The sequence below is a fragment of the Triticum urartu genome, chromosome 3A (assembly GCF_056163025.1).
Source record: "Triticum urartu cultivar PI428250 chromosome 3A, HENAU_Tu73, whole genome shotgun sequence".
NCBI lineage: Eukaryota > Viridiplantae > Streptophyta > Magnoliopsida > Poales > Poaceae > Triticum > Triticum urartu.
In genome coordinates this window covers 726,350,286-726,373,967 of record NC_141875.1, presented here as the reverse complement: position 1 = coordinate 726,373,967, position 23,682 = coordinate 726,350,286, and the positions used below count along the sequence as shown (strand labels likewise).

Genomic DNA, 23,682 nt, shown 5'->3' with positions numbered 1-23,682 from the left:
AGCACGGTTGCCTTAGAATCAGCATTTAGCACAAGTGGTAGAGTTCTAAGTGACCACCGTAGTCGTCTTACCCCTGAAATCTTAGAGGCCTTGATGTGTTCACAAGATTGGATAAGAAACAAATATAAAGGTGTGTCTTTCTTTACATATCATCATATAGTCTATCATTATCTTGCTGCAATGTTTCGTTAGATGCTCATACTACTTATTTGATTCTTATAGATGCTGACAATGAACAAGGACAAAGCTTTTGGAGTTGTCTTCAAGACATTCAAGAGGGAATGCAGGTGAAGTACAAGTACTTGCACATTTCATATACCAATCTGCATATTTTTCATGTTTAACTTTAGCTTGAGCAAATTTTGATCTTCTCTAGGACTTGGCACTTTGATTTGGCATTGGATGCTTTGAAGATAATCTTTTGGAGGCTTGGGGACGTGAAAGATGGCATGATGATGCCCACTTTAAAGTGATTTTTGAACTATGAATTATATTTCAGAACTTATGCATTGGACCATTTCGTCTCATTTGTGCTTGTGATCTGTTAACCATGAATTCTATTTCAGAACTTGTGTAATTGGACATCTTGGTGAACTATGTATGACTGTTTATGGCTGAAATATGCTACTATTTATGGCTGTAATATGCTACTGTTTGTGCCGAAATATGCTCCTTGTAGCTATTGTTATTGCTCTTTTTTGCTCAAGTTATGCTGCTGAAATATGCTTCTTTTAGTTGCTGAACCATGTACTATTGTATTATGACATTTGTTGAAGTTATGCTACTGAAATATGCCCCTTTTGCTGCTGAAATTCTATTCCATTTTGCTACTATGTTTGCTTTAACATGCTTATTTCCCCGTGGGTTTAGAAAACCCGATGGGTTTAGGCGACGGGCAAAAATCTAGCCCCGTGCACGGTGACGGGGACGGGTTTGTGATTTTTTCACGGGGATGGGTTTGGGAAGGCAAAACCCGGTTGGTTTCGTCCCCGTTGCCATCTTGAGGTTGGACTATTGAACTATTTAAACATGTCATTTTGCTAGTCGGCAGGCGAGGTGGGACTAAATCTTTGCTATGGATTGTTGAACTAATATGCTATGTTTTGTTTAATATCTTCAATGTCTAATTGTCATCTCTTCGTTCATAGGAAGGATATTTTGGACGCTTACAAAGTTGAAAGCAAGAAGGCTATCGAGTACATGGCTGCAAATCGATCAAGAGTGGCTATCACTACTGATTTATGGATGGCTGACAATCAAAAGAAAGGATACATGGCAATCACCGGCCATTTCATTGATGACTCTTGGAAACTTAGGAGTGTTATCATGAGGTATATGAATACTTTCATGTTGCTTTTATCATTATTTGCTGCTGTAGTGCCCTGTTTGCTGTTGTATAACATATTTTCATGTTGTTTTTATCATTGTTTGCTGCTGCAGTACCCTGTTTGATGTTGTTTTATCATTATTTGCTGCTGTAGTACCCTGTTTGATGTTGTTTTATCATTATTTGCTGCTGTAGTACCCTGTTTGATGTTGTTTTATATTATTTGCTGTTGTATAACATATGTTCATTGCATTTGTAGGTTTATTTATGTGCCAGCTCCTCATACCGCCGAAGTTATAGCTGAAGAACTTCATGAATCATTGATTGCTTGGAATCTTGACGAGAAGCTATCAACGGTGACTGTTGACAATTGTTCTTCAAATGACAAGACAATTGACTTGTTGGTGAAGAGGATAGGGAAGGACAAGCTCATGTTGCAAGGTACCTTGACTCACATGCGTTGTTGTGCCCACATTCTGAATTTAATTATCAAAGACGGCTTAGATGCTATGAAACCAGCAATAGAAAAGATTAGAGAGAGTGTAGCTTTTTGGATTGCCTCACCAAAACGAATAGAGAAGTTTGAGGAAATTGCTAAGTTTCAAAAGGTCAAAATAACAAGAAGGTTAATACTCCCTCTGGTCCTTTTTACTCTGCACATTGGATTTGCCGAAAGTCAAACTTTGCTAAGTTTGACCAAATTTATATTAGAAATTATTAGCATCTATAATATCTAATAAATATAATATGAAAATATATTCCAAGATGAATCTAAAGATATTGGTGTTGTTATGTGAATGTCTATAATTTTTTGTATAAACTTGGTCAAAGTTGGATGAGATTGACTTCGGACAAACCTAATATGCAGAGTAAAAAGGACCGGAGGGAGTACTTGATTGTAAGACTAGGTGGAATTCAACTTACACAATGCTTAGTGTGGCTCTACCATATAAGGCTGTTTTTGAGCGATTAAAGAAGGTTGAGAAGCAATACGAGAGTCTCCCTACTAAGCAAGAATGGGCTTTTTCTATTGATGTTGTAGAAAGGCTACGGTTGTTCTTTGAAATCACTGAAATGTTTTCCGGGACTGATTATGTAACTGCCAACATCTATTTTCCCAAGATTTGTGAAATTAAAATGAATATGAGGCAATGGTCAACTTGTGGTAATGAGGTGATAGAAGCCATGACATTTAGCATGGAGGAGAAATTTAACAAGTATTGGACTGATATTCAAGGTCTAATGGGAATGGCTACACTTCTTGATCCTCGGTACAAAAATGAAATGTTGCTTGTTTGCTTTGCTATGTTGCATGGTATTAGTCCTTCTAGTCCAGAATGTGAGGTTTATGTTAATGGAATAATTGCCAAGATGTGCACATTGTTGGAGGAGTACAATCTTGAGAGTGATGATGATCATGAACAACCATCTTGCCCATTCTCTTCTTTGCAAGCTCCAGCCCTTATGTCACTCTTCAATGAACGTGTTGCTCAAAAAAGGCCAACATCTTTTAGGATGAAATCTGAGCTAGACCGTTACTTGGAAGATGAGCTAGTTCCATTGTCCAAAGATAAATTCAGCGTGTTAGATTGGTGGAAAGTTAGTGGAACGCGCTATCCAACTTTGAGGCTGCTAGCACGTGATATATTTGCAACTCCGGTCAGCACGGTTGCCTTAGAATCAGCATTTAGCACAAGTGGTAGAGTTCTAAGTGACCACCGTAGTCGTCTTACCCCTGAAATCTTAGAGGCCTTGATGTGTTCACAAGATTGGATAAGAAACAAATATAAAGGTGTGTCTTTCTTTACATATCATCATATAGTCTATCATTATCTTGCTGCAATGTTTCGTTAGATGCTCATACTACTTATTTGATTCTTATAGATGCTGACAATGAACAAGGACAAAGCTTTTGGAGTTGTCTTCAAGACATTCAAGAGGGAATGCAGGTGAAGTACAAGTACTTGCACATTTCATATACCAATCTGCATATTTTTCATGTTTAACTTTAGCTTGAGCAAATTTTGATCTTCTCTAGGACTTGGCACTTTGATTTGGCATTGGATGCTTTGAAGATAATCTTTTGGAGGCTTGGGGACGTGAAAGATGGCATGATGATGCCCACTTTAAAGTGATTTGTGAACTATGAATTATATTTCAGAACTTATGCATTGGACCATTTCGTCTCATTTGTGCTTGTGATCTGTTAACCATGAATTCTATTTCAGAACTTGTGTAATTGGACATCTTGGTGAACTATGTATGACTGTTTATGGCTGAAATATGCTACTATTTATGGCTGTAATATGCTACTGTTTGTGCCGAAATATGCTCCTTGTAGCTATTGTTATTGCTCTTTTTTGCTCAAGTTATGCTGCTGAAATATGCTTCTTTTAGTTGCTGAACCATGTACTATTGTATTATGACATTTGTTGAAGTTATGCTGCTGAAATATGCCCCTTTTGCTGCTGAAATTCTATTCCATTTTGCTACTATGTTTGCTTTAACATGCTTATTTCCCCGTGGGTTTAGAAAACCCGATGGGTTTAGGCGACGGGCAAAAATCTAGCCCCGTGCACGGTGACGGGGACGGGTTTGTGATTTTTTCACGGGGATGGGTTTGGGAAGGCAAAACCCGGTTGGTTTCGTCCCCGTTGCCATCTTGAGGTTGGACTATTGAACTATTTAAACATGTCATTTTGCTAGTCGGCAGGCGAGGTGGGACTAAATCTTTGCTATGGATTGTTGAACTAATATGCTATGTTTTGTTTAATATCTTCAATGTCTAATTGTCATCTCTTCGTTCATAGGAAGGATATTTTGGACGCTTACAAAGTTGAAAGCAAGAAGGCTATCGAGTACATGGCTGCAAATCGATCAAGAGTGGCTATCACTACTGATTTATGGATGGCTGACAATCAAAAGAAAGGATACATGGCAATCACCGGCCATTTCATTGATGACTCTTGGAAACTTAGGAGTGTTATCATGAGGTATATGAATACTTTCATGTTGCTTTTATCATTATTTGCTGCTGTAGTGCCCTGTTTGCTGTTGTATAACATATTTTCATGTTGTTTTTATCATTGTTTGCTGCTGCAGTACCCTGTTTGATGTTGTTTTATCATTATTTGCTGCTGTAGTACCCTGTTTGATGTTGTTTTATCATTATTTGCTGCTGTAGTACCCTGTTTGATGTTGTTTTATATTATTTGCTGTTGTATAACATATGTTCATTGCATTTGTAGGTTTATTTATGTGCCAGCTCCTCATACCGCCGAAGTTATAGCTGAAGAACTTCATGAATCATTGATTGCTTGGAATCTTGACGAGAAGCTATCAACGGTGACTGTTGACAATTGTTCTTCAAATGACAAGACAATTGACTTGTTGGTGAAGAGGATAGGGAAGGACAAGCTCATGTTGCAAGGTACCTTGACTCACATGCGTTGTTGTGCCCACATTCTGAATTTAATTATCAAAGACGGCTTAGATGCTATGAAACCAGCAATAGAAAAGATTAGAGAGAGTGTAGCTTTTTGGATTGCCTCACCAAAACGAATAGAGAAGTTTGAGGAAATTGCTAAGTTTCAAAAGGTCAAAATAACAAGAAGGTTAATACTCCCTCTGGTCCTTTTTACTCTGCACATTGGATTTGCCGAAAGTCAAACTTTGCTAAGTTTGACCAAATTTATATTAGAAATTATTAGCATCTATAATATCTAATAAATATAATATGAAAATATATTCCAAGATGAATCTAAAGATATTGGTGTTGTTATGTGAATGTCTATAATTTTTTGTCTAAACTTGGTCAAAGTTGGATGAGATTGACTTCGGACAAACCTAATATGCAGAGTAAAAAGGACCGGAGGGAGTACTTGATTGTAAGACTAGGTGGAATTCAACTTACACAATGCTTAGTGTGGCTCTACCATATAAGGCTGTTTTTGAGCGATTAAAGAAGGTTGAGAAGCAATACGAGAGTCTCCCTACTAAGCAAGAATGGGCGTTTTCTATTGATGTTGTAGAAAGGCTACGGTTGTTCTTTGAAATCACTGAAATGTTTTCCGGGACTGATTATGTAACTGCCAACATCTATTTTCCCAAGATTTGTGAAATTAAAATGAATATGAGGCAATGGTCAACTTGTGGTAATGAGGTGATAGAAGCCATGACATTTAGCATGGAGGAGAAATTTAACAAGTATTGGACTGATATTCAAGGTCTAATGGGAATGGCTACACTTCTTGATCCTCGGTACAAAAATGAAATGTTGCTTGTTTGCTTTGCTATGTTGCATGGTATTAGTCCTTCTAGTCCAGAATGTGAGGTTTATGTTAATGGAATAATTGCCAAGATGTGCACATTGTTGGAGGAGTACAATCTTGAGAGTGATGATGATCATGAACAACCATCTTGCCCATTCTCTTCTTTGCAAGCTCCAGCCCTTATGTCACTCTTCAATGAACGTGTTGCTCAAAAAAGGCCAACATCTTTTAGGATGAAATCTGAGCTAGGCCGTTACTTGGAAGATGAGCTAGTTCCATTGTCCAAAGATAAATTCAGCGTGTTAGATTGGTGGAAAGTTAGTGGAACGCGCTATCCAACTTTGAGGCTGCTAGCACGTGATATATTTGCAACTCCGGTCAGCACGGTTGCCTTAGAATCAGCATTTAGCACAAGTGGTAGAGTTCTAAGTGACCACCGTAGTCGTCTTACCCCTGAAATCTTAGAGGCCTTGATGTGTTCACAAGATTGGATAAGAAACAAATATAAAGGTGTGTCTTTCTTTACATATCATCATATAGTCTATCATTATCTTGCTGCAATGTTTCGTTAGATGCTCATACTACTTATTTGATTCTTATAGATGCTGACAATGAACAAGGACAAAGCTTTTGGAGTTGTCTTCAAGACATTCAAGAGGGAATGCAGGTGAAGTACAAGTACTTGCACATTTCATATACCAATCTGCATATTTTTCATGTTTAACTTTAGCTTGAGCAAATTTTGATCTTCTCTAGGACTTGGCACTTTGATTTGGCATTGGATGCTTTGAAGATAATCTTTTGGAGGCTTGGGGACGTGAAAGATGGCATGATGATGCCCACTTTAAAGTGATTTGTGAACTATGAATTATATTTCAGAACTTATGCATTGGACCATTTCGTCTCATTTGTGCTTGTGATCTGTTAACCATGAATTCTATTTCAGAACTTGTGTAATTGGACATCTTGGTGAACTATGTATGACTGTTTATGGCTGAAATATGCTACTATTTATGGCTGTAATATGCTACTGTTTGTGCCGAAATATGCTCCTTGTAGCTATTGTTATTGCTCTTTTTTGCTCAAGTTATGCTGCTGAAATATGCTTCTTTTAGTTGCTGAACCATGTACTATTGTATTATGACATTTGTTGAAGTTATGCTGCTGAAATATGCCCCTTTTGCTGCTGAAATTCTATTCCATTTTGCTACTATGTTTGCTTTAACATGCTTATTTCCCCGTGGGTTTAGAAAACCCGATGGGTTTAGGCGACGGGCAAAAATCTAGCCCCGTGCACGGTGACGGGGACGGGTTTGTGATTTTTTCACGGGGATGGGTTTGGGAAGGCAAAACCCGGTTGGTTTCGTCCCCGTTGCCATCTTGAGGTTGGACTATTGAACTATTTAAACATGTCATTTTGCTAGTCGGCAGGCGAGGTGGGACTAAATCTTTGCTATGGATTGTTGAACTAATATGCTATGTTTTGTTTAATATCTTCAATGTCTAATTGTCATCTCTTCGTTCATAGGAAGGATATTTTGGACGCTTACAAAGTTGAAAGCAAGAAGGCTATCGAGTACATGGCTGCAAATCGATCAAGAGTGGCTATCACTACTGATTTATGGATGGCTGACAATCAAAAGAAAGGATACATGGCAATCACCGGCCATTTCATTGATGACTCTTGGAAACTTAGGAGTGTTATCATGAGGTATATGAATACTTTCATGTTGCTTTTATCATTATTTGCTGTTGTAGTGCCCTGTTTGCTGTTGTATAACATATTTTCATGTTGTTTTTATCATTGTTTGCTGCTGCAGTACCCTGTTTGATGTTGTTTTATCATTATTTGCTGCTGTAGTACCCTGTTTGATGTTGTTTTATCATTATTTGCTGCTGTAGTACCCTGTTTGATGTTGTTTTATATTATTTGCTGTTGTATAACATATGTTCATTGCATTTGTAGGTTTATTTATGTGCCAGCTCCTCATACCGCCGAAGTTATAGCTGAAGAACTTCATGAATCATTGATTGCTTGGAATCTTGACGAGAAGCTATCAACGGTGACTGTTGAAAATTGTTCTTCAAATGACAAGACAATTGACTTGTTGGTGAAGAGGATAGGGAAGGACAAGCTCATGTTGCAAGGTACCTTGACTCACATGCGTTGTTGTGCCCACATTCTGAATTTAATTATCAAAGACGGCTTAGATGCTATGAAACCAGCAATAGAAAAGATTAGAGAGAGTGTAGCTTTTTGGATTGCCTCACCAAAACGAATAGAGAAGTTTGAGGAAATTGCTAAGTTTCAAAAGGTCAAAATAACAAGAAGGTTAATACTCCCTCTGGTCCTTTTTACTCTGCACATTGGATTTGCCGAAAGTCAAACTTTGCTAAGTTTGACCAAATTTATATTAGAAATTATTAGCATCTATAATATCTAATAAATATAATATGAAAATATATTCCAAGATGAATCTAAAGATATTGGTGTTGTTATGTGAATGTCTATAATTTTTTGTATAAACTTGGTCAAAGTTGGATGAGATTGACTTCGGACAAACCTAATATGCAGAGTAAAAAGGACCGGAGGGAGTACTTGATTGTAAGACTAGGTGGAATTCAACTTACACAATGCTTAGTGTGGCTCTACCATATAAGGCTGTTTTTGAGCGATTAAAGAAGGTTGAGAAGCAATACGAGAGTCTCCCTACTAAGCAAGAATGGGCTTTTTCTATTGATGTTGTAGAAAGGCTACGGTTGTTCTTTGAAATCACTGAAATGTTTTCCGGGACTGATTATGTAACTGCCAACATCTATTTTCCCAAGATTTGTGAAATTAAAATGAATATGAGGCAATGGTCAACTTGTGGTAATGAGGTGATAGAAGCCATGACATTTAGCATGGAGGAGAAATTTAACAAGTATTGGACTGATATTCAAGGTCTAATGGGAATGGCTACACTTCTTGATCCTCGGTACAAAAATGAAATGTTGCTTGTTTGCTTTGCTATGTTGCATGGTATTAGTCCTTCTAGTCCAGAATGTGAGGTTTATGTTAATGGAATAATTGCCAAGATGTGCACATTGTTGGAGGAGTACAATCTTGAGAGTGATGATGATCATGAACAACCATCTTGCTCATTCTCTTCTTTGCAAGCTCCAGCCCTTATGTCACTCTTCAATGAACGTGTTGCTCAAAAAAGGCCAACATCTTTTAGGATGAAATCTGAGCTAGACCGTTACTTGGAAGATGAGCTAGTTCCATTGTCCAAAGATAAATTCAGCGTGTTAGATTGGTGGAAAGTTAGTGGAACGCGCTATCCAACTTTGAGGCTGCTAGCACGTGATATATTTGCAACTCCGGTCAGCACGGTTGCCTTAGAATCAGCATTTAGCACAAGTGGTAGAGTTCTAAGTGACCACCGTAGTCGTCTTACCCCTGAAATCTTAGAGGCCTTGATGTGTTCACAAGATTGGATAAGAAACAAATATAAAGGTGTGTCTTTCTTTACATATCATCATATAGTCTATCATTATCTTGCTGCAATGTTTCGTTAGATGATCATACTACTTATTTGATTCTTATAGATGCTGACAATGAACAAGGACAAAGCTTTTGGAGTTGTCTTCAAGACATTCAAGAGGGAATGCAGGTGAAGTACAAGTACTTGCACATTTCATATACCAATCTGCATATTTTTCATGTTTAACTTTAGCTTGAGCAAATTTTGATCTTCTCTAGGACTTGGCACTTTGATTTGGCATTGGATGCTTTGAAGATAATCTTTTGGAGGCTTGGGGACGTGAAAGATGGCATGATGATGCCCACTTTAAAGTGATTTGTGAACTATGAATTATATTTCAGAACTTATGTATTGGACCATTTCGTCTCATTTGTGCTTGTGATCTGTTAACCATGAATTCTATTTCAGAACTTGTGTAATTGGACATCTTGGTGAACTATGTATGACTGTTTATGGCTGAAATATGCTACTATTTATGGCTGTAATATGCTACTGTTTGTGCCGAAATATGCTCCTTGTAGCTATTGTTATTGCTCTTTTTTGCTCAAGTTATGCTGCTGAAATATGCTTCTTTTAGTTGCTGAACCATGTACTATTGTATTATGACATTTGTTGAAGTTATGCTGCTGAAATATGCCCCTTTTGCTGCTGAAATTCTATTCCATTTTGCTACTATGTTTGCTTTAACATGCTTATTTCCCCGTGGGTTTAGAAAACCCGATGGGTTTAGGCGACGGGCAAAAATCTAGCCCCGTGCACGGTGACGGGGACGGGTTTGTGATTTTTTCACGGGGATGGGTTTGGGAAGGCAAAACCCGGTTGGTTTCGTCCCTGTTGCCATCTTGAGGTTGGACTATTGAACTATTTAAACATGTCATTTTGCTAGTCGGCAGGCGAGGTGGGACTAAATCTTTGCTATGGATTGTTGAACTAATATGCTATGTTTTGTTTAATATCTTCAATGTCTAATTGTCATCTCTTCGTTCATAGGAAGGATATTTTGGACGCTTACAAAGTTGAAAGCAAGAAGGCTATCGAGTACATGGCTGCAAATCGATCAAGAGTGGCTATCACTACTGATTTATGGATGGCTGACAATCAAAAGAAAGGATACATGGCAATCACCGGCCATTTCATTGATGACTCTTGGAAACTTAGGAGTGTTATCATGAGGTATATGAATACTTTCATGTTGCTTTTATCATTATTTGCTGCTGTAGTGCCCTGTTTGCTGTTGTATAACATATTTTCATGTTGTTTTTATCATTGTTTGCTGCTGCAGTACCCTGTTTGATGTTGTTTTATCATTATTTGCTGCTGTAGTACCCTGTTTGATGTTGTTTTATCATTATTTGCTGCTGTAGTACCCTGTTTGATGTTGTTTTATATTATTTGCTGTTGTATAACATATGTTCATTGCATTTGTAGGTTTATTTATGTGCCAGCTCCTCATACCGCCGAAGTTATAGCTGAAGAACTTCATGAATCATTGATTGCTTGGAATCTTGACGAGAAGCTATCAACGGTGACTGTTGACAATTGTTCTTCAAATGACAAGACAATTGACTTGTTGGTGAAGAGGATAGGGAAGGACAAGCTCATGTTGCAAGGTACCTTGACTCACATGCGTTGTTGTGCCCACATTCTGAATTTAATTATCAAAGACGGCTTAGATGCTATGAAACCAGCAATAGAAAAGATTAGAGAGAGTGTAGCTTTTTGGATTGCCTCACCAAAACGAATAGAGAAGTTTGAGGAAATTGCTAAGTTTCAAAAGGTCAAAATAACAAGAAGGTTAATACTCCCTCTGGTCCTTTTTACTCTGCACATTGGATTTGCCGAAAGTCAAACTTTGCTAAGTTTGACCAAATTTATATTAGAAATTATTAGCATCTATAATATCTAATAAATATAATATGAAAATATATTCCAAGATGAATCTAAAGATATTGGTGTTGTTATGTGAATGTCTATAATTTTTTGTATAAACTTGGTCAAAGTTGGATGAGATTGACTTCGGACAAACCTAATATGCAGAGTAAAAAGGACCGGAGGGAGTACTTGATTGTAAGACTAGGTGGAATTCAACTTACACAATGCTTAGTGTGGCTCTACCATATAAGGCTGTTTTTGAGCGATTAAAGAAGGTTGAGAAGCAATACGAGAGTCTCCCTACTAAGCAAGAATGGGCTTTTTCTATTGATGTTGTAGAAAGGCTACGGTTGTTCTTTGAAATCACTGAAATGTTTTCCGGGACTGATTATGTAACTGCCAACATCTATTTTCCCAAGATTTGTGAAATTAAAATGAATATGAGGCAATGGTCAACTTGTGGTAATGAGGTGATAGAAGCCATGACATTTAGCATGGAGGAGAAATTTAACAAGTATTGGACTGATATTCAAGGTCTAATGGGAATGGCTACACTTCTTGATCCTCGGTACAAAAATGAAATGTTGCTTGTTTGCTTTGCTATGTTGCATGGTATTAGTCCTTCTAGTCCAGAATGTGAGGTTTATGTTAATGGAATAATTGCCAAGATGTGCACATTGTTGGAGGAGTACAATCTTGAGAGTGATGATGATCATGAACAACCATCTTGCTCATTCTCTTCTTTGCAAGCTCCAGCCCTTATGTCACTCTTCAATGAACGTGTTGCTCAAAAAAGGCCAACATCTTTTAGGATGAAATCTGAGCTAGACCGTTACTTGGAAGATGAGCTAGTTCCATTGTCCAAAGATAAATTCAGCGTGTTAGATTGGTGGAAAGTTAGTGGAACGCGCTATCCAACTTTGAGGCTGCTAGCACGTGATATATTTGCAACTCCGGTCAGCACGGTTGCCTTAGAATCAGCATTTAGCACAAGTGGTAGAGTTCTAAGTGACCACCGTAGTCGTCTTACCCCTGAAATCTTAGAGGCCTTGATGTGTTCACAAGATTGGATAAGAAACAAATATAAAGGTGTGTCTTTCTTTACATATCATCATATAGTCTATCATTATCTTGCTGCAATGTTTCGTTAGATGCTCATACTACTTATTTGATTCTTATAGATGCTGACAATGAACAAGGACAAAGCTTTTGGAGTTGTCTTCAAGACATTCAAGAGGGAATGCAGGTGAAGTACAAGTACTTGCACATTTCATATACCAATCTGCATATTTTTCATGTTTAACTTTAGCTTGAGCAAATTTTGATCTTCTCTAGGACTTGGCACTTTGATTTGGCATTGGATGCTTTGAAGATAATCTTTTGGAGGCTTGGGGACGTGAAAGATGGCATGATGATGCCCACTTTAAAGTGATTTGTGAACTATGAATTATATTTCAGAACTTATGTATTGGACCATTTCGTCTCATTTGTGCTTGTGATCTGTTAACCATGAATTCTATTTCAGAACTTGTGTAATTGGACATCTTGGTGAACTATGTATGACTGTTTATGGCTGAAATATGCTACTATTTATGGCTGTAATATGCTACTGTTTGTGCCGAAATATGCTCCTTGTAGCTATTGTTATTGCTCTTTTTTGCTCAAGTTATGCTGCTGAAATATGCTTCTTTTAGTTGCTGAACCATGTACTATTGTATTATGACATTTGTTGAAGTTATGCTGCTGAAATATGCCCCTTTTGCTGCTGAAATTCTATTCCATTTTGCTACTATGTTTGCTTTAACATGCTTATTTCCCCGTGGGTTTAGAAAACCCGATGGGTTTAGGCGACGGGCAAAAATCTAGCCCCGTGCACGGTGACGGGGACGGGTTTGTGATTTTTTCACGGGGATGGGTTTGGGAAGGCAAAACCCGGTTGGTTTCGTCCCCGTTGCCATCTTGAGGTTGGACTATTGAACTATTTAAACATGTCATTTTGCTAGTCGGCAGGCGAGGTGGGACTAAATCTTTGCTATGGATTGTTGAACTAATATGCTATGTTTTGTTTAATATCTTCAATGTCTAATTGTCATCTCTTCGTTCATAGGAAGGATATTTTGGACGCTTACAAAGTTGAAAGCAAGAAGGCTATCGAGTACATGGCTGCAAATCGATCAAGAGTGGCTATCACTACTGATTTATGGATGGCTGACAATCAAAAGAAAGGATACATGGCAATCACCGGCCATTTCATTGATGACTCTTGGAAACTTAGGAGTGTTATCATGAGGTATATGAATACTTTCATGTTGCTTTTATCATTATTTGCTGCTGTAGTGCCCTGTTTGCTGTTGTATAACATATTTTCATGTTGTTTTTATCATTGTTTGCTGCTGCAGTACCCTGTTTGATGTTGTTTTATCATTATTTGCTGCTGTAGTACCCTGTTTGATGTTGTTTTATCATTATTTGCTGCTGTAGTACCCTGTTTGATGTTGTTTTATATTATTTGCTGTTGTATAACATATGTTCATTGCATTTGTAGGTTTATTTATGTGCCAGCTCCTCATACCGCCGAAGTTATAGCTGAAGAACTTCATGAATCATTGATTGCTTGGAATCTTGACGAGAAGCTATCAACGGTGACTGTTGACAATTGTTCTTCAAATGACAAGACAATTGACTTGTTGGTGAAGAGGATAGGGAAGGACAAGCTCATGTTGCAAGGTACCTTGACTCACATGCGTTGTTGTGCCCACATTCTGAATTTAATTATCAAAGACGGCTTAGATGCTATGAAACCAGCAATAGAAAAGATTAGAGAGAGTGTAGCTTTTTGGATTGCCTCACCAAAACGAATAGAGAAGTTTGAGGAAATTGCTAAGTTTCAAAAGGTCAAAATAACAAGAAGGTTAATACTCCCTCTGGTCCTTTTTACTCTGCACATTGGATTTGCCGAAAGTCAAACTTTGCTAAGTTTGACCAAATTTATATTAGAAATTATTAGCATCTATAATATCTAATAAATATAATATGAAAATATATTCCAAGATGAATCTAAAGATATTGGTGTTGTTATGTGAATGTCTATAATTTTTTGTATAAACTTGGTCAAAGTTGGATGAGATTGACTTCGGACAAACCTAATATGCAGAGTAAAAAGGACCGGAGGGAGTACTTGATTGTAAGACTAGGTGGAATTCAACTTACACAATGCTTAGTGTGGCTCTACCATATAAGGCTGTTTTTGAGCGATTAAAGAAGGTTGAGAAGCAATACGAGAGTCTCCCTACTAAGCAAGAATGGGCTTTTTCTATTGATGTTGTAGAAAGGCTACGGTTGTTCTTTGAAATCACTGAAATGTTTTCCGGGACTGATTATGTAACTGCCAACATCTATTTTCCCAAGATTTGTGAAATTAAAATGAATATGAGGCAATGGTCAACTTGTGGTAATGAGGTGATAGAAGCCATGACATTTAGCATGGAGGAGAAATTTAACAAGTATTGGACTGATATTCAAGGTCTAATGGGAATGGCTACACTTCTTGATCCTCGGTACAAAAATGAAATGTTGCTTGTTTGCTTTGCTATGTTGCATGGTATTAGTCCTTCTAGTCCAGAATGTGAGGTTTATGTTAATGGAATAATTGCCAAGATGTGCACATTGTTGGAGGAGTACAATCTTGAGAGTGATGATGATCATGAACAACCATCTTGCCCATTCTCTTCTTTGCAAGCTCCAGCCCTTATGTCACTCTTCAATGAACGTGTTGCTCAAAAAAGGCCAACATCTTTTAGGATGAAATCTGAGCTAGACCGTTACTTGGAAGATGAGCTAGTTCCATTGTCCAAAGATAAATTCAGCGTGTTAGATTGGTGGAAAGTTAGTGGAACGCGCTATCCAACTTTGAGGCTGCTAGCACGTGATATATTTGCAACTCCGGTCAGCACGGTTGCCTTAGAATCAGCATTTAGCACAAGTGGTAGAGTTCTAAGTGACCACCGTAGTCGTCTTACCCCTGAAATCTTAGAGGCCTTGATGTGTTCACAAGATTGGATAAGAAACAAATATAAAGGTGTGTCTTTCTTTACATATCATCATATAGTCTATCATTATCTTGCTGCAATGTTTCGTTAGATGCTCATACTACTTATTTGATTCTTATAGATGCTGACAATGAACAAGGACAAAGCTTTTGGAGTTGTCTTCAAGACATTCAAGAGGGAATGCAGGTGAAGTACAAGTACTTGCACATTTCATATACCAATCTGCATATTTTTCATGTTTAACTTTAGCTTGAGCAAATTTTGATCTTCTCTAGGACTTGGCACTTTGATTTGGCATTGGATGCTTTGAAGATAATCTTTTGGAGGCTTGGGGACGTGAAAGATGGCATGATGATGCCCACTTTAAAGTGATTTGTGAACTATGAATTATATTTCAGAACTTATGTATTGGACCATTTCGTCTCATTTGTGCTTGTGATCTGTTAACCATGAATTCTATTTCAGAACTTGTGTAATTGGACATCTTGGTGAACTATGTATGACTGTTTATGGCTGAAATATGCTACTATTTATGGCTGTAATATGCTACTGTTTGTGCCGAAATATGCTCCTTGTAGCTATTGTTATTGCTCTTTTTTGCTCAAGTTATGCTGCTGAAATATGCTTCTTTTAGTTGCTGAACCATGTACTATTGTATTATGACATTTGTTGAAGTTATGCTGCTGAAATATGCCCCTTTTGCTGCTGAAATTCTATTCCATTTTGCTACTATGTTTGCTTTAACATGCTTATTTCCCCGTGGGTTTAGAAAACCCGATGGGTTTAGGCGACGGGCAAAAATCTAGCCCCGTGCACGGTGACGGGGACGGGTTTGTGATTTTTTCACGGGGATGGGTTTGGGAAGGCAAAACCCGGTTGGTTTCGTCCCCGTTGCCATCTTGAGGTTGGACTATTGAACTATTTAAACATGTCATTTTGCTAGTCGGCAGGCGAGGTGGGACTAAATCTTTGCTATGGATTGTTGAACTAATATGCTATGTTTTGTTTAATATCTTCAATGTCTAATTGTCATCTCTTCGTTCATAGGAAGGATATTTTGGACGCTTACAAAGTTGAAAGCAAGAAGGCTATCGAGTACATGGCTGCAAATCGATCAAGAGTGGCTATCACTACTGATTTATGGATGGCTGACAATCAAAAGAAAGGATACATGGCAATCACCGGCCATTTCATTGATGACTCTTGGAAACTTAGGAGTGTTATCATGAGGTATATGAATACTTTCATGTTGCTTTTATCATTATTTGCTGCTGTAGTGCCCTGTTTGCTGTTGTATAACATATTTTCATGTTGTTTTTATCATTGTTTGCTGCTGCAGTACCCTGTTTGATGTTGTTTTATCATTATTTGCTGCTGTAGTACCCTGTTTGATGTTGTTTTATCATTATTTGCTGCTGTAGTACCCTGTTTGATGTTGTTTTATATTATTTGCTGTTGTATAACATATGTTCATTGCATTTGTAGGTTTATTTATGTGCCAGCTCCTCATACCGCCGAAGTTATAGCTGAAGAACTTCATGAATCATTGATTGCTTGGAATCTTGACGAGAAGCTATCAACGGTGACTGTTGACAATTGTTCTTCAAATGACAAGACAATTGACTTGTTGGTGAAGAGGATAGGGAAGGACAAGCTCATGTTGCAAGGTACCTTGACTCACATGCGTTGTTGTGCCCACATTCTGAATTTAATTATCAAAGACGGCTTAGATGCTATGAAACCAGCAATAGAAAAGATTAGAGAGAGTGTAGCTTTTTGGATTGCCTCACCAAAACGAATAGAGAAGTTTGAGGAAATTGCTAAGTTTCAAAAGGTCAAAATAACAAGAAGGTTAATACTCCCTCTGGTCCTTTTTACTCTGCACATTGGATTTGCCGAAAGTCAAACTTTGCTAAGTTTGACCAAATTTATATTAGAAATTATTAGCATCTATAATATCTAATAAATATAATATGAAAATATATTCCAAGATGAATCTAAAGATATTGGTGTTGTTATGTGAATGTCTATAATTTTTTGTATAAACTTGGTCAAAGTTGGATGAGATTGACTTCGGACAAACCTAATATGCAGAGTAAAAAGGACCGGAGGGAGTACTTGATTGTAAGACTAGGTGGAATTCAACTTACACAATGCTTAGTGTGGCTCTACCATATAAGGCTGTTTTTGAGCGATTAAAGAAGGTTGAGAAGCAATACGAGAGTCTCCCTACTAAGCAAGAATGGGCTTTTTCTATTGATGTTGTAGAAAGGCTACGGTTGTTCTTTGAAATCACTGAAATGTTTTCCGGGACTGATTATGTAACTGCCAACATCTATTTTCCCAAGATTTGTGAAATTAAAATGAATATGAGGCAATGGTCAACTTGTGGTAATGAGGTGATAGAAGCCATGACATTTAGCATGGAGGAGAAATTTAACAAGTATTGGACTGATATTCAAGGTCTAATGGGAATGGCTACACTTCTTGATCCTCGGTACAAAAATGAAATGTTGCTTGTTTGCTTTGCTATGTTGCATGGTATTAGTCCTTCTAGTCCAGAATGTGAGGTTTATGTTAATGGAATAATTGCCAAGATGTGCACATTGTTGGAGGAGTACAATCTTGAGAGTGATGATGATCATGAACAACCATCTTGCCCATTCTCTTCTTTGCAAGCTCCAGCCCTTATGTCACTCTTCAATGAACGTGTTGCTCAAAAAAGGCCAACATCTTTTAGGATGAAATCTGAGCTAGACCGTTACTTGGAAGATGAGCTAGTTCCATTGTCCAAAGATAAATTCAGCGTGTTAGATTGGTGGAAAGTTAGTGGAACGCGCTATCCAACTTTGAGGCTGCTAGCACGTGATATATTTGCAACTCCGGTCAGCACGGTTGCCTTAGAATCAGCATTTAGCACAAGTGGTAGAGTTCTAAGTGACCACCGTAGTCGTCTTACCCCTGAAATCTTAGAGGCCTTGATGTGTTCACAAGATTGGATAAGAAACAAATATAAAGGTGTGTCTTTCTTTACATATCATCATATAGTCTATCATTATCTTGCTGCAATGTTTCGTTAGATGCTCATACTACTTATTTGATTCTTATAGATGCTGACAATGAACAAGGACAAAGCTTTTGGAGTTGTCTTCAAGACATTCAAGAGGGAATGCAGGTGAAGTACAAGTACTTGCACATTTCATATACCAATCTGCATATTTTTCATGTTTAACTTTAGCTTGAGCAAATTTTGATCTTCTCTAGGACTTGGCACTTTGATTTGGCATTGGATGCTTTGAAGATAATCTTTTGGAGGCTTGGGGACGTGAAAGATGGCATGATGATGCCCACTTTAAAGTGATTTGTGAACTATGAATTATATTTTAGAACTTATGTATTGGACCATTTCGTCTCATTTGTGCTTGTGATCTGTTAACCATGAATTCTATTTCAGAACTTGTGTAATTGGACATCTTGGTGAACTATGTATGACTGTTTATGGCTGAAATATGCTACTATTTATGGCTGTAATATGCTACTGTTTGTGCAGAAATATGCTCCTTGTAGCTATTGTTATTGCTCTTTTTTGCTCAAGTTATGCTGCTGAAATATGCTTCTTTTAGTTGCTGAACCATGTACTATTGTATTATGACATTTGTTGAAGTTATGCTGCTGAAATATGCCCCTTTTGCTGCTGAAATTCTATTCCATTTTGCTACTATGTTTGCTTTAACATGCTTATTTCCCCGTGGGTTTAGAAAACCCGATGGGTTTAGGCGACGGGCAAAAATCTAGCCCCGTGCACGATGACGGGGACGGGTTTGTGATTTTTTCGCGGGGATGGGTTTGGGAAGGCAAAACCCGGTTGGTTTCGTCCCCGTTGCCATCTTGAGGTTGGACTATTGAACTATTTAAACATGTCATTTTGCTAGTCGGCAGGCGAGGTGGGACTAAATCTTTGCTGAGCGCCGCCCTCGGCAAAGAGTTGCAACCGTAACCGTGCCGTTAGTCACCGCCGAATATGCCACGTGGCAAAACTTTGCCGTGTGTGGCCGGATGGCCGTCGGCAAATAGTGCCTTTGCCGAGTATAGCCTGTTTGCCGAGCAATACTGTCGGCATTGTCGTGTGTTTGCCGACTTACTCCTTTTGCCGAGTGCAACTCTTGGCGTTCTTTACTTTGCCGAGTGCCCGTGTTTTGGCTCTCGGCGAAGACGCCGACACCCAGCGTATACGAAAATTCCAGTAGTGCATGATCCTAGATTGTGTAAACTTCTGGAAGAAAATTAGATATGAACTCTTGCTTTCAAGTTTGTGATATAACCTGAAGGAGAAAGAGTTCATTATCGACCAGCAGGTAAAAGCAGGTTCAGTTTTTTACCTCATTTTCCATTCCCACACTAGCACTTTCTGTTAGTTCGAACGATATCTCAATGCATTATTCACACACCTAGCTTGTGCTCTGTGACCAGAAATTTGTAAACTGTATCCGTGATAATACTACACTATATTCAGAAATAGCAGGAAGAGATAAACCTAGGTGCTGCATATAGTCCGGTGGTGAACCCTTTTAGAGCTGACCTTGCTTCAAAGTTGGATATCATCTACAGTAACCTCACCGCATCCATAGATCAACTGAACATACACGTAAAGGAACTTAAGATCTTTACCGGTATCCAGAGTTTGTTGTCTGGCCATCTAAGCAAACTGGCCCACTATACTAAGGAATTAGGACAATTCAGTTACATGATCTGACTGTTTATAGCGAGATCTAAAAGACTATCATGATATGCAAATATGATCTGAAGTCTCAAAGTGCATGTTGTTCTATGTTCTTGGGCATGTAGCAGGCTTAGAAAAACACCACCAATCTTGCGACAGAAAAAGATGCACACACTCACCATTATTATCTTCCTGTTATAATTTTAGGCGAGTACCATGAAACTTGAAGAGGCAATTTTAGTTGGTGGTGTGCTTTAAAATTGTATATTGCTGTTCGGGTGTTTCTCCATAATCGTGTCTTCTATTTATTTATTTATTTTTGAATTTTCTAGCATATGATCTATCACGTGAATTTTCCTAGCTCGGGCAGTCGCGCCGGCTAGGACGCCAGCGGCGGAGATGAAGGCAATTTGTACTGGGAGGTCGCTGCCGAGCCGCAGGACCTCCATCTCTGCCTCGATTAGCTGCTGGACCTACGCCTCGATGAGCTGCAGGATCTCGGACGAGACTTGCCTGCTCCCCCAGCGTGTTCCCATCCATGCTCCCGCATATGTGGCATGATTTGATTGAAACAAAATAAGGCCCGGTCCCACCCCTTAAAATCAGGGGGGGAGATGATTAAATTAGAAAGAAAAAGGAAAAAAAGACAGCTGTAGGATGGAGTGGGAGCACGGATGGGAACATGGGAAGGGAGCAGGCAAGCCGAATCCCAGGATCTCCACCTCGCTCTGGTTTTCGTGGTACGGTCCCTTCCCGACTACACCAAATCTTGTCTTGTGTGTTGTTCTGATTGTATTGCCGTTGTTATAACTCTCATAAATCCATTTTTGATATGGTGGTCCGCTCCAGTTGGAACAGTTTTGTGGAGACAAATTGGAAGAGTGGTGCTCCCCTGGCTCATGGAATTGGAAGAATTTTGTGCTTATTTTCTACTCAGAAAGGAAGCAATTTTTTTCTTGATCGTAAACAGAAAGGATGCAACTTCGCCAGGGGTAGTAGATACAAAGTTTAGTGTCTACAGCATATAAACCAGAAGCCGTGCTTTCGGTTTCAGCATATAAACTTTTTTTCTATTCCTCCGTACCAATTTTGTCAGGTTTTAATACTCCCTCCGTTTCACAATGTAGTGCTTCCTCTATCCACGTGCTTCAACTTTGACTGTAAATTTAACTACCAAGACCGATTGCGGCGGGAGCAAAAATTATATCAGTGAATTCGTATTCGAAAAAAGTTCTCAATTATATAATTTCTTCTCCCGCCGCAGTTGGTCTCGTTAGTTAAATTTATGGTCAAAGTTAGACCTCGGGAAACAAGGGCGCACTATATTTTGAAATGGAGGGAGTACTTCCAAGTACCACTAGATGGATGCATGATTGTGGTCCAGATACTGATTGTGTGCGGACAGAGTTGGTAAGGATGATATCCACCACATTTACATGCTCTGATTCCCACGCTCATGTGAAGAAGTATATGACAGAGATTTCAAAGTATTGTGTCAGTTAGAATTATCACATGGGTACCCATTTTTTCCATGAAAATACCTCATGTAATGCTATGTTCCACATTTTCTGCATTATGATAAGTTCATAGTTTATATATTGTTCCAACATTATATTTTGTACTGAGACATGCAACCATATATTCTATCTTTGCTTCAATATATTCTCCCATGTGCATTCTAATAAACAATTGGGCCTTTCTTTTCTTGTGATAATGAACTGCGTGATTAATGATAGTCCTTGATGAAATGCCACTAAGTCAGTCTACTATCTCAAGTCGGATTCGATAATAATTTATTTTACAATGCCATCTTTCTTGATTATGTACTGCGTCGCTGCAGACGGAGGCCGCCCCTAGTGGGCGTCTCGGGGGGCAACTCCCCCCTCGCCGGAGTAGCCCCTCTCCCTCCCCTCTCCCCCTCGCCGCCGCACGAGGCTGCCGCCGGGCAAGGCCCATGGCGCAGCCGGGGACTGCGACGGCGGGGCATGCGCTGCTCTGGTTCACATCGGAGGGTCTTGGATCTGGGCGGCGGCCCCCGGCGAGGCCCCTTGTCACCTGCGGTGAGCAGTGGGGTGGGCGCGGTGCCGGCATCTGGTCGGGTGGCCGGCGGATCTTCGGTGGGCTGGGACCTCGCGTGGCTGCCCTGGTGGCTGGCGGCGTCAGGTCTGGCTGATGACCATCTTCCCCTGCTCGGTGCGTTTCACCCTCGACGGTCCCTGGCTGTGCAGGCGTCTGGCCTACCTCTGGGTTGCGGTTGATTCTAGTGGTCGGGATCCAGATTGGGGGAAACCCCTGGTCGGCTCCAGCCGGCCGCGACGACGACGACGTTCGCGGGCGCCGATTTCTTCATGGAGACATCGGTCGAGGTCTGCCCTTCCACACCCCACCACCTTGCTTCTCGGGTGAAAACCTAACTCCGGTGGGCGGCGGCGGTGTCCTTGGCGCCGTGACCTTCTTGAAGGCGTCGCCTTGAGTGCAGTGTGGTAGCGGGCTCAGTATGGGGTCGGTGACAGCAACCGAGGATCGAGGGACCAGTGGGCGCCTTTTTTGGTGGAGCGGTGCTTCATCCTACACATTGATGACGGCGGATCTCGGCGGCGTGGTGCAGTAGAGACTCGGCGCCCGATGCGCGGTGATGGACTCGCGCAGGTGGAGGCAGTTGTCTGGCGTCATGGTGGCGTCGATGGCAGAGTGGCCTAACAAGGTAGAAGCCTCAATATCTGCTCTGAAGACGGACCTGTGGAAGATGGCGGCGACGACACATGTGAGTGCGTCAGACCAGTTTATGCCCCAGACCCGGTATGTGGCTCGGCTGGGGCTTCTGACTTTTGATGATAGGCTTAGGTGAGTGGTCCGGATATTTGGTCCAGGTAGTACCCCTTCATCATATGGATAGGAGTAGTGGCATATGTTGCCAAGATGGCGGATTCAGGCATATTTTTGTAATACTTTGTAAGGTCCTCGAGAATAATCAATAAAGTGGTTGTATGCATCTCCTAGATGCAGAGGCCGGGGTCATCCTCCTTTTCTAAAAAAAAGACGATCTCAGGTAATCAGATCCAACATTCAAATTCAATTTTAGTTGCTTTTAAATGCTTCTGGGAGGCAGATGATGTTGATATGCTACATTATAGTTTATGTTTGGTAGGTTATGTATTTTCCCCCTAAAATGTCACATTTCTTAATTCCAAAATTTAATTGATGTTGGTTGAACATGAGCATATCTGTTTGTGGTGTTGAGGTAAAGGTCAGTTTGTTACACAGCACAGCCAAGGGCATGTCGCGGACCAAGTAGAGCAAGCTGGGCAGCGTGTGCAGGTTGACATGCTACAGTAATATGCTTTTTAAACAGTTGCAACACATGGCCATTTGGTTATTCTCTAAATTAATGCTTATATTGTTAAGCATAGACCTTTCAGCTAAACATGGTTATGATTAGAAAGAAAAAGAATACCATTAAATCTTACTGATTTATTTCATATAACCGTCTACTTTAGTGAGGAAAATACATTTGTAAAGTTTACACTACTCAGTTGCATATAACCGTCTACTTTAGTGAGGAAAATACATTTGTAAAGTTTAAAATAATATGCATCGTTGATCAATAATACTTACGGCTGAGATTTAACGATATTACGTTACGTGCCTAAAGTTATGTATGTTGCACGACACGTACAAAGGTCATGTACAAAGGTGCAAGATTATTCTAAAAAAAAGGTGCACGATTAATCTAAATAGAAAGGTGCAAGATTACGTTGGAAAGAAAGAGAGAGTTTGGTCATGTACGTAGGATGTACGGATTACGGGAAGCTGGAAAGCGAACAAAAAAAGAGCTACAACTACAAGAGAACACCAAAAAAAAGGAAGTCCTATCCTACTAGGACACGTACATCTCTTTATTTATATTGAAAACTAA

General features: G+C 39.4%; 2 protein-coding genes across 2 annotated transcripts; both read left to right on the top strand.

Annotated features, from left to right (window-relative positions):
- The first annotated feature begins 3,376 nt into the window (after positions 1-3,376).
- Positions 3,377-6,666, top strand: LOC147982251 (zinc finger BED domain-containing protein RICESLEEPER 2-like). Its single transcript, XM_087514262.1, has 5 exons — positions 3,377-3,458; positions 4,138-4,320; positions 4,576-4,757; positions 6,201-6,265; positions 6,355-6,666. Exons 1-5 carry the CDS (start codon positions 3,439-3,441, stop codon positions 6,367-6,369), a joined length of 465 nt encoding a protein of 154 aa, XP_087370388.1. The 5' UTR covers positions 3,377-3,438; the 3' UTR covers positions 6,370-6,666.
- Positions 6,667-12,343: 5,677 nt separating this feature from the next.
- Positions 12,344-15,633, top strand: LOC147982250 (zinc finger BED domain-containing protein RICESLEEPER 2-like). Its single transcript, XM_087514263.1, has 5 exons — positions 12,344-12,425; positions 13,105-13,287; positions 13,543-13,724; positions 15,168-15,232; positions 15,322-15,633. The coding sequence occupies exons 1-5, from the start codon at positions 12,406-12,408 to the stop codon at positions 15,334-15,336; spliced, it is 465 nt and encodes a 154-aa protein (XP_087370389.1). The 5' UTR covers positions 12,344-12,405; the 3' UTR covers positions 15,337-15,633.
- The last annotated feature ends 8,049 nt before the right edge of the window (positions 15,634-23,682 follow it).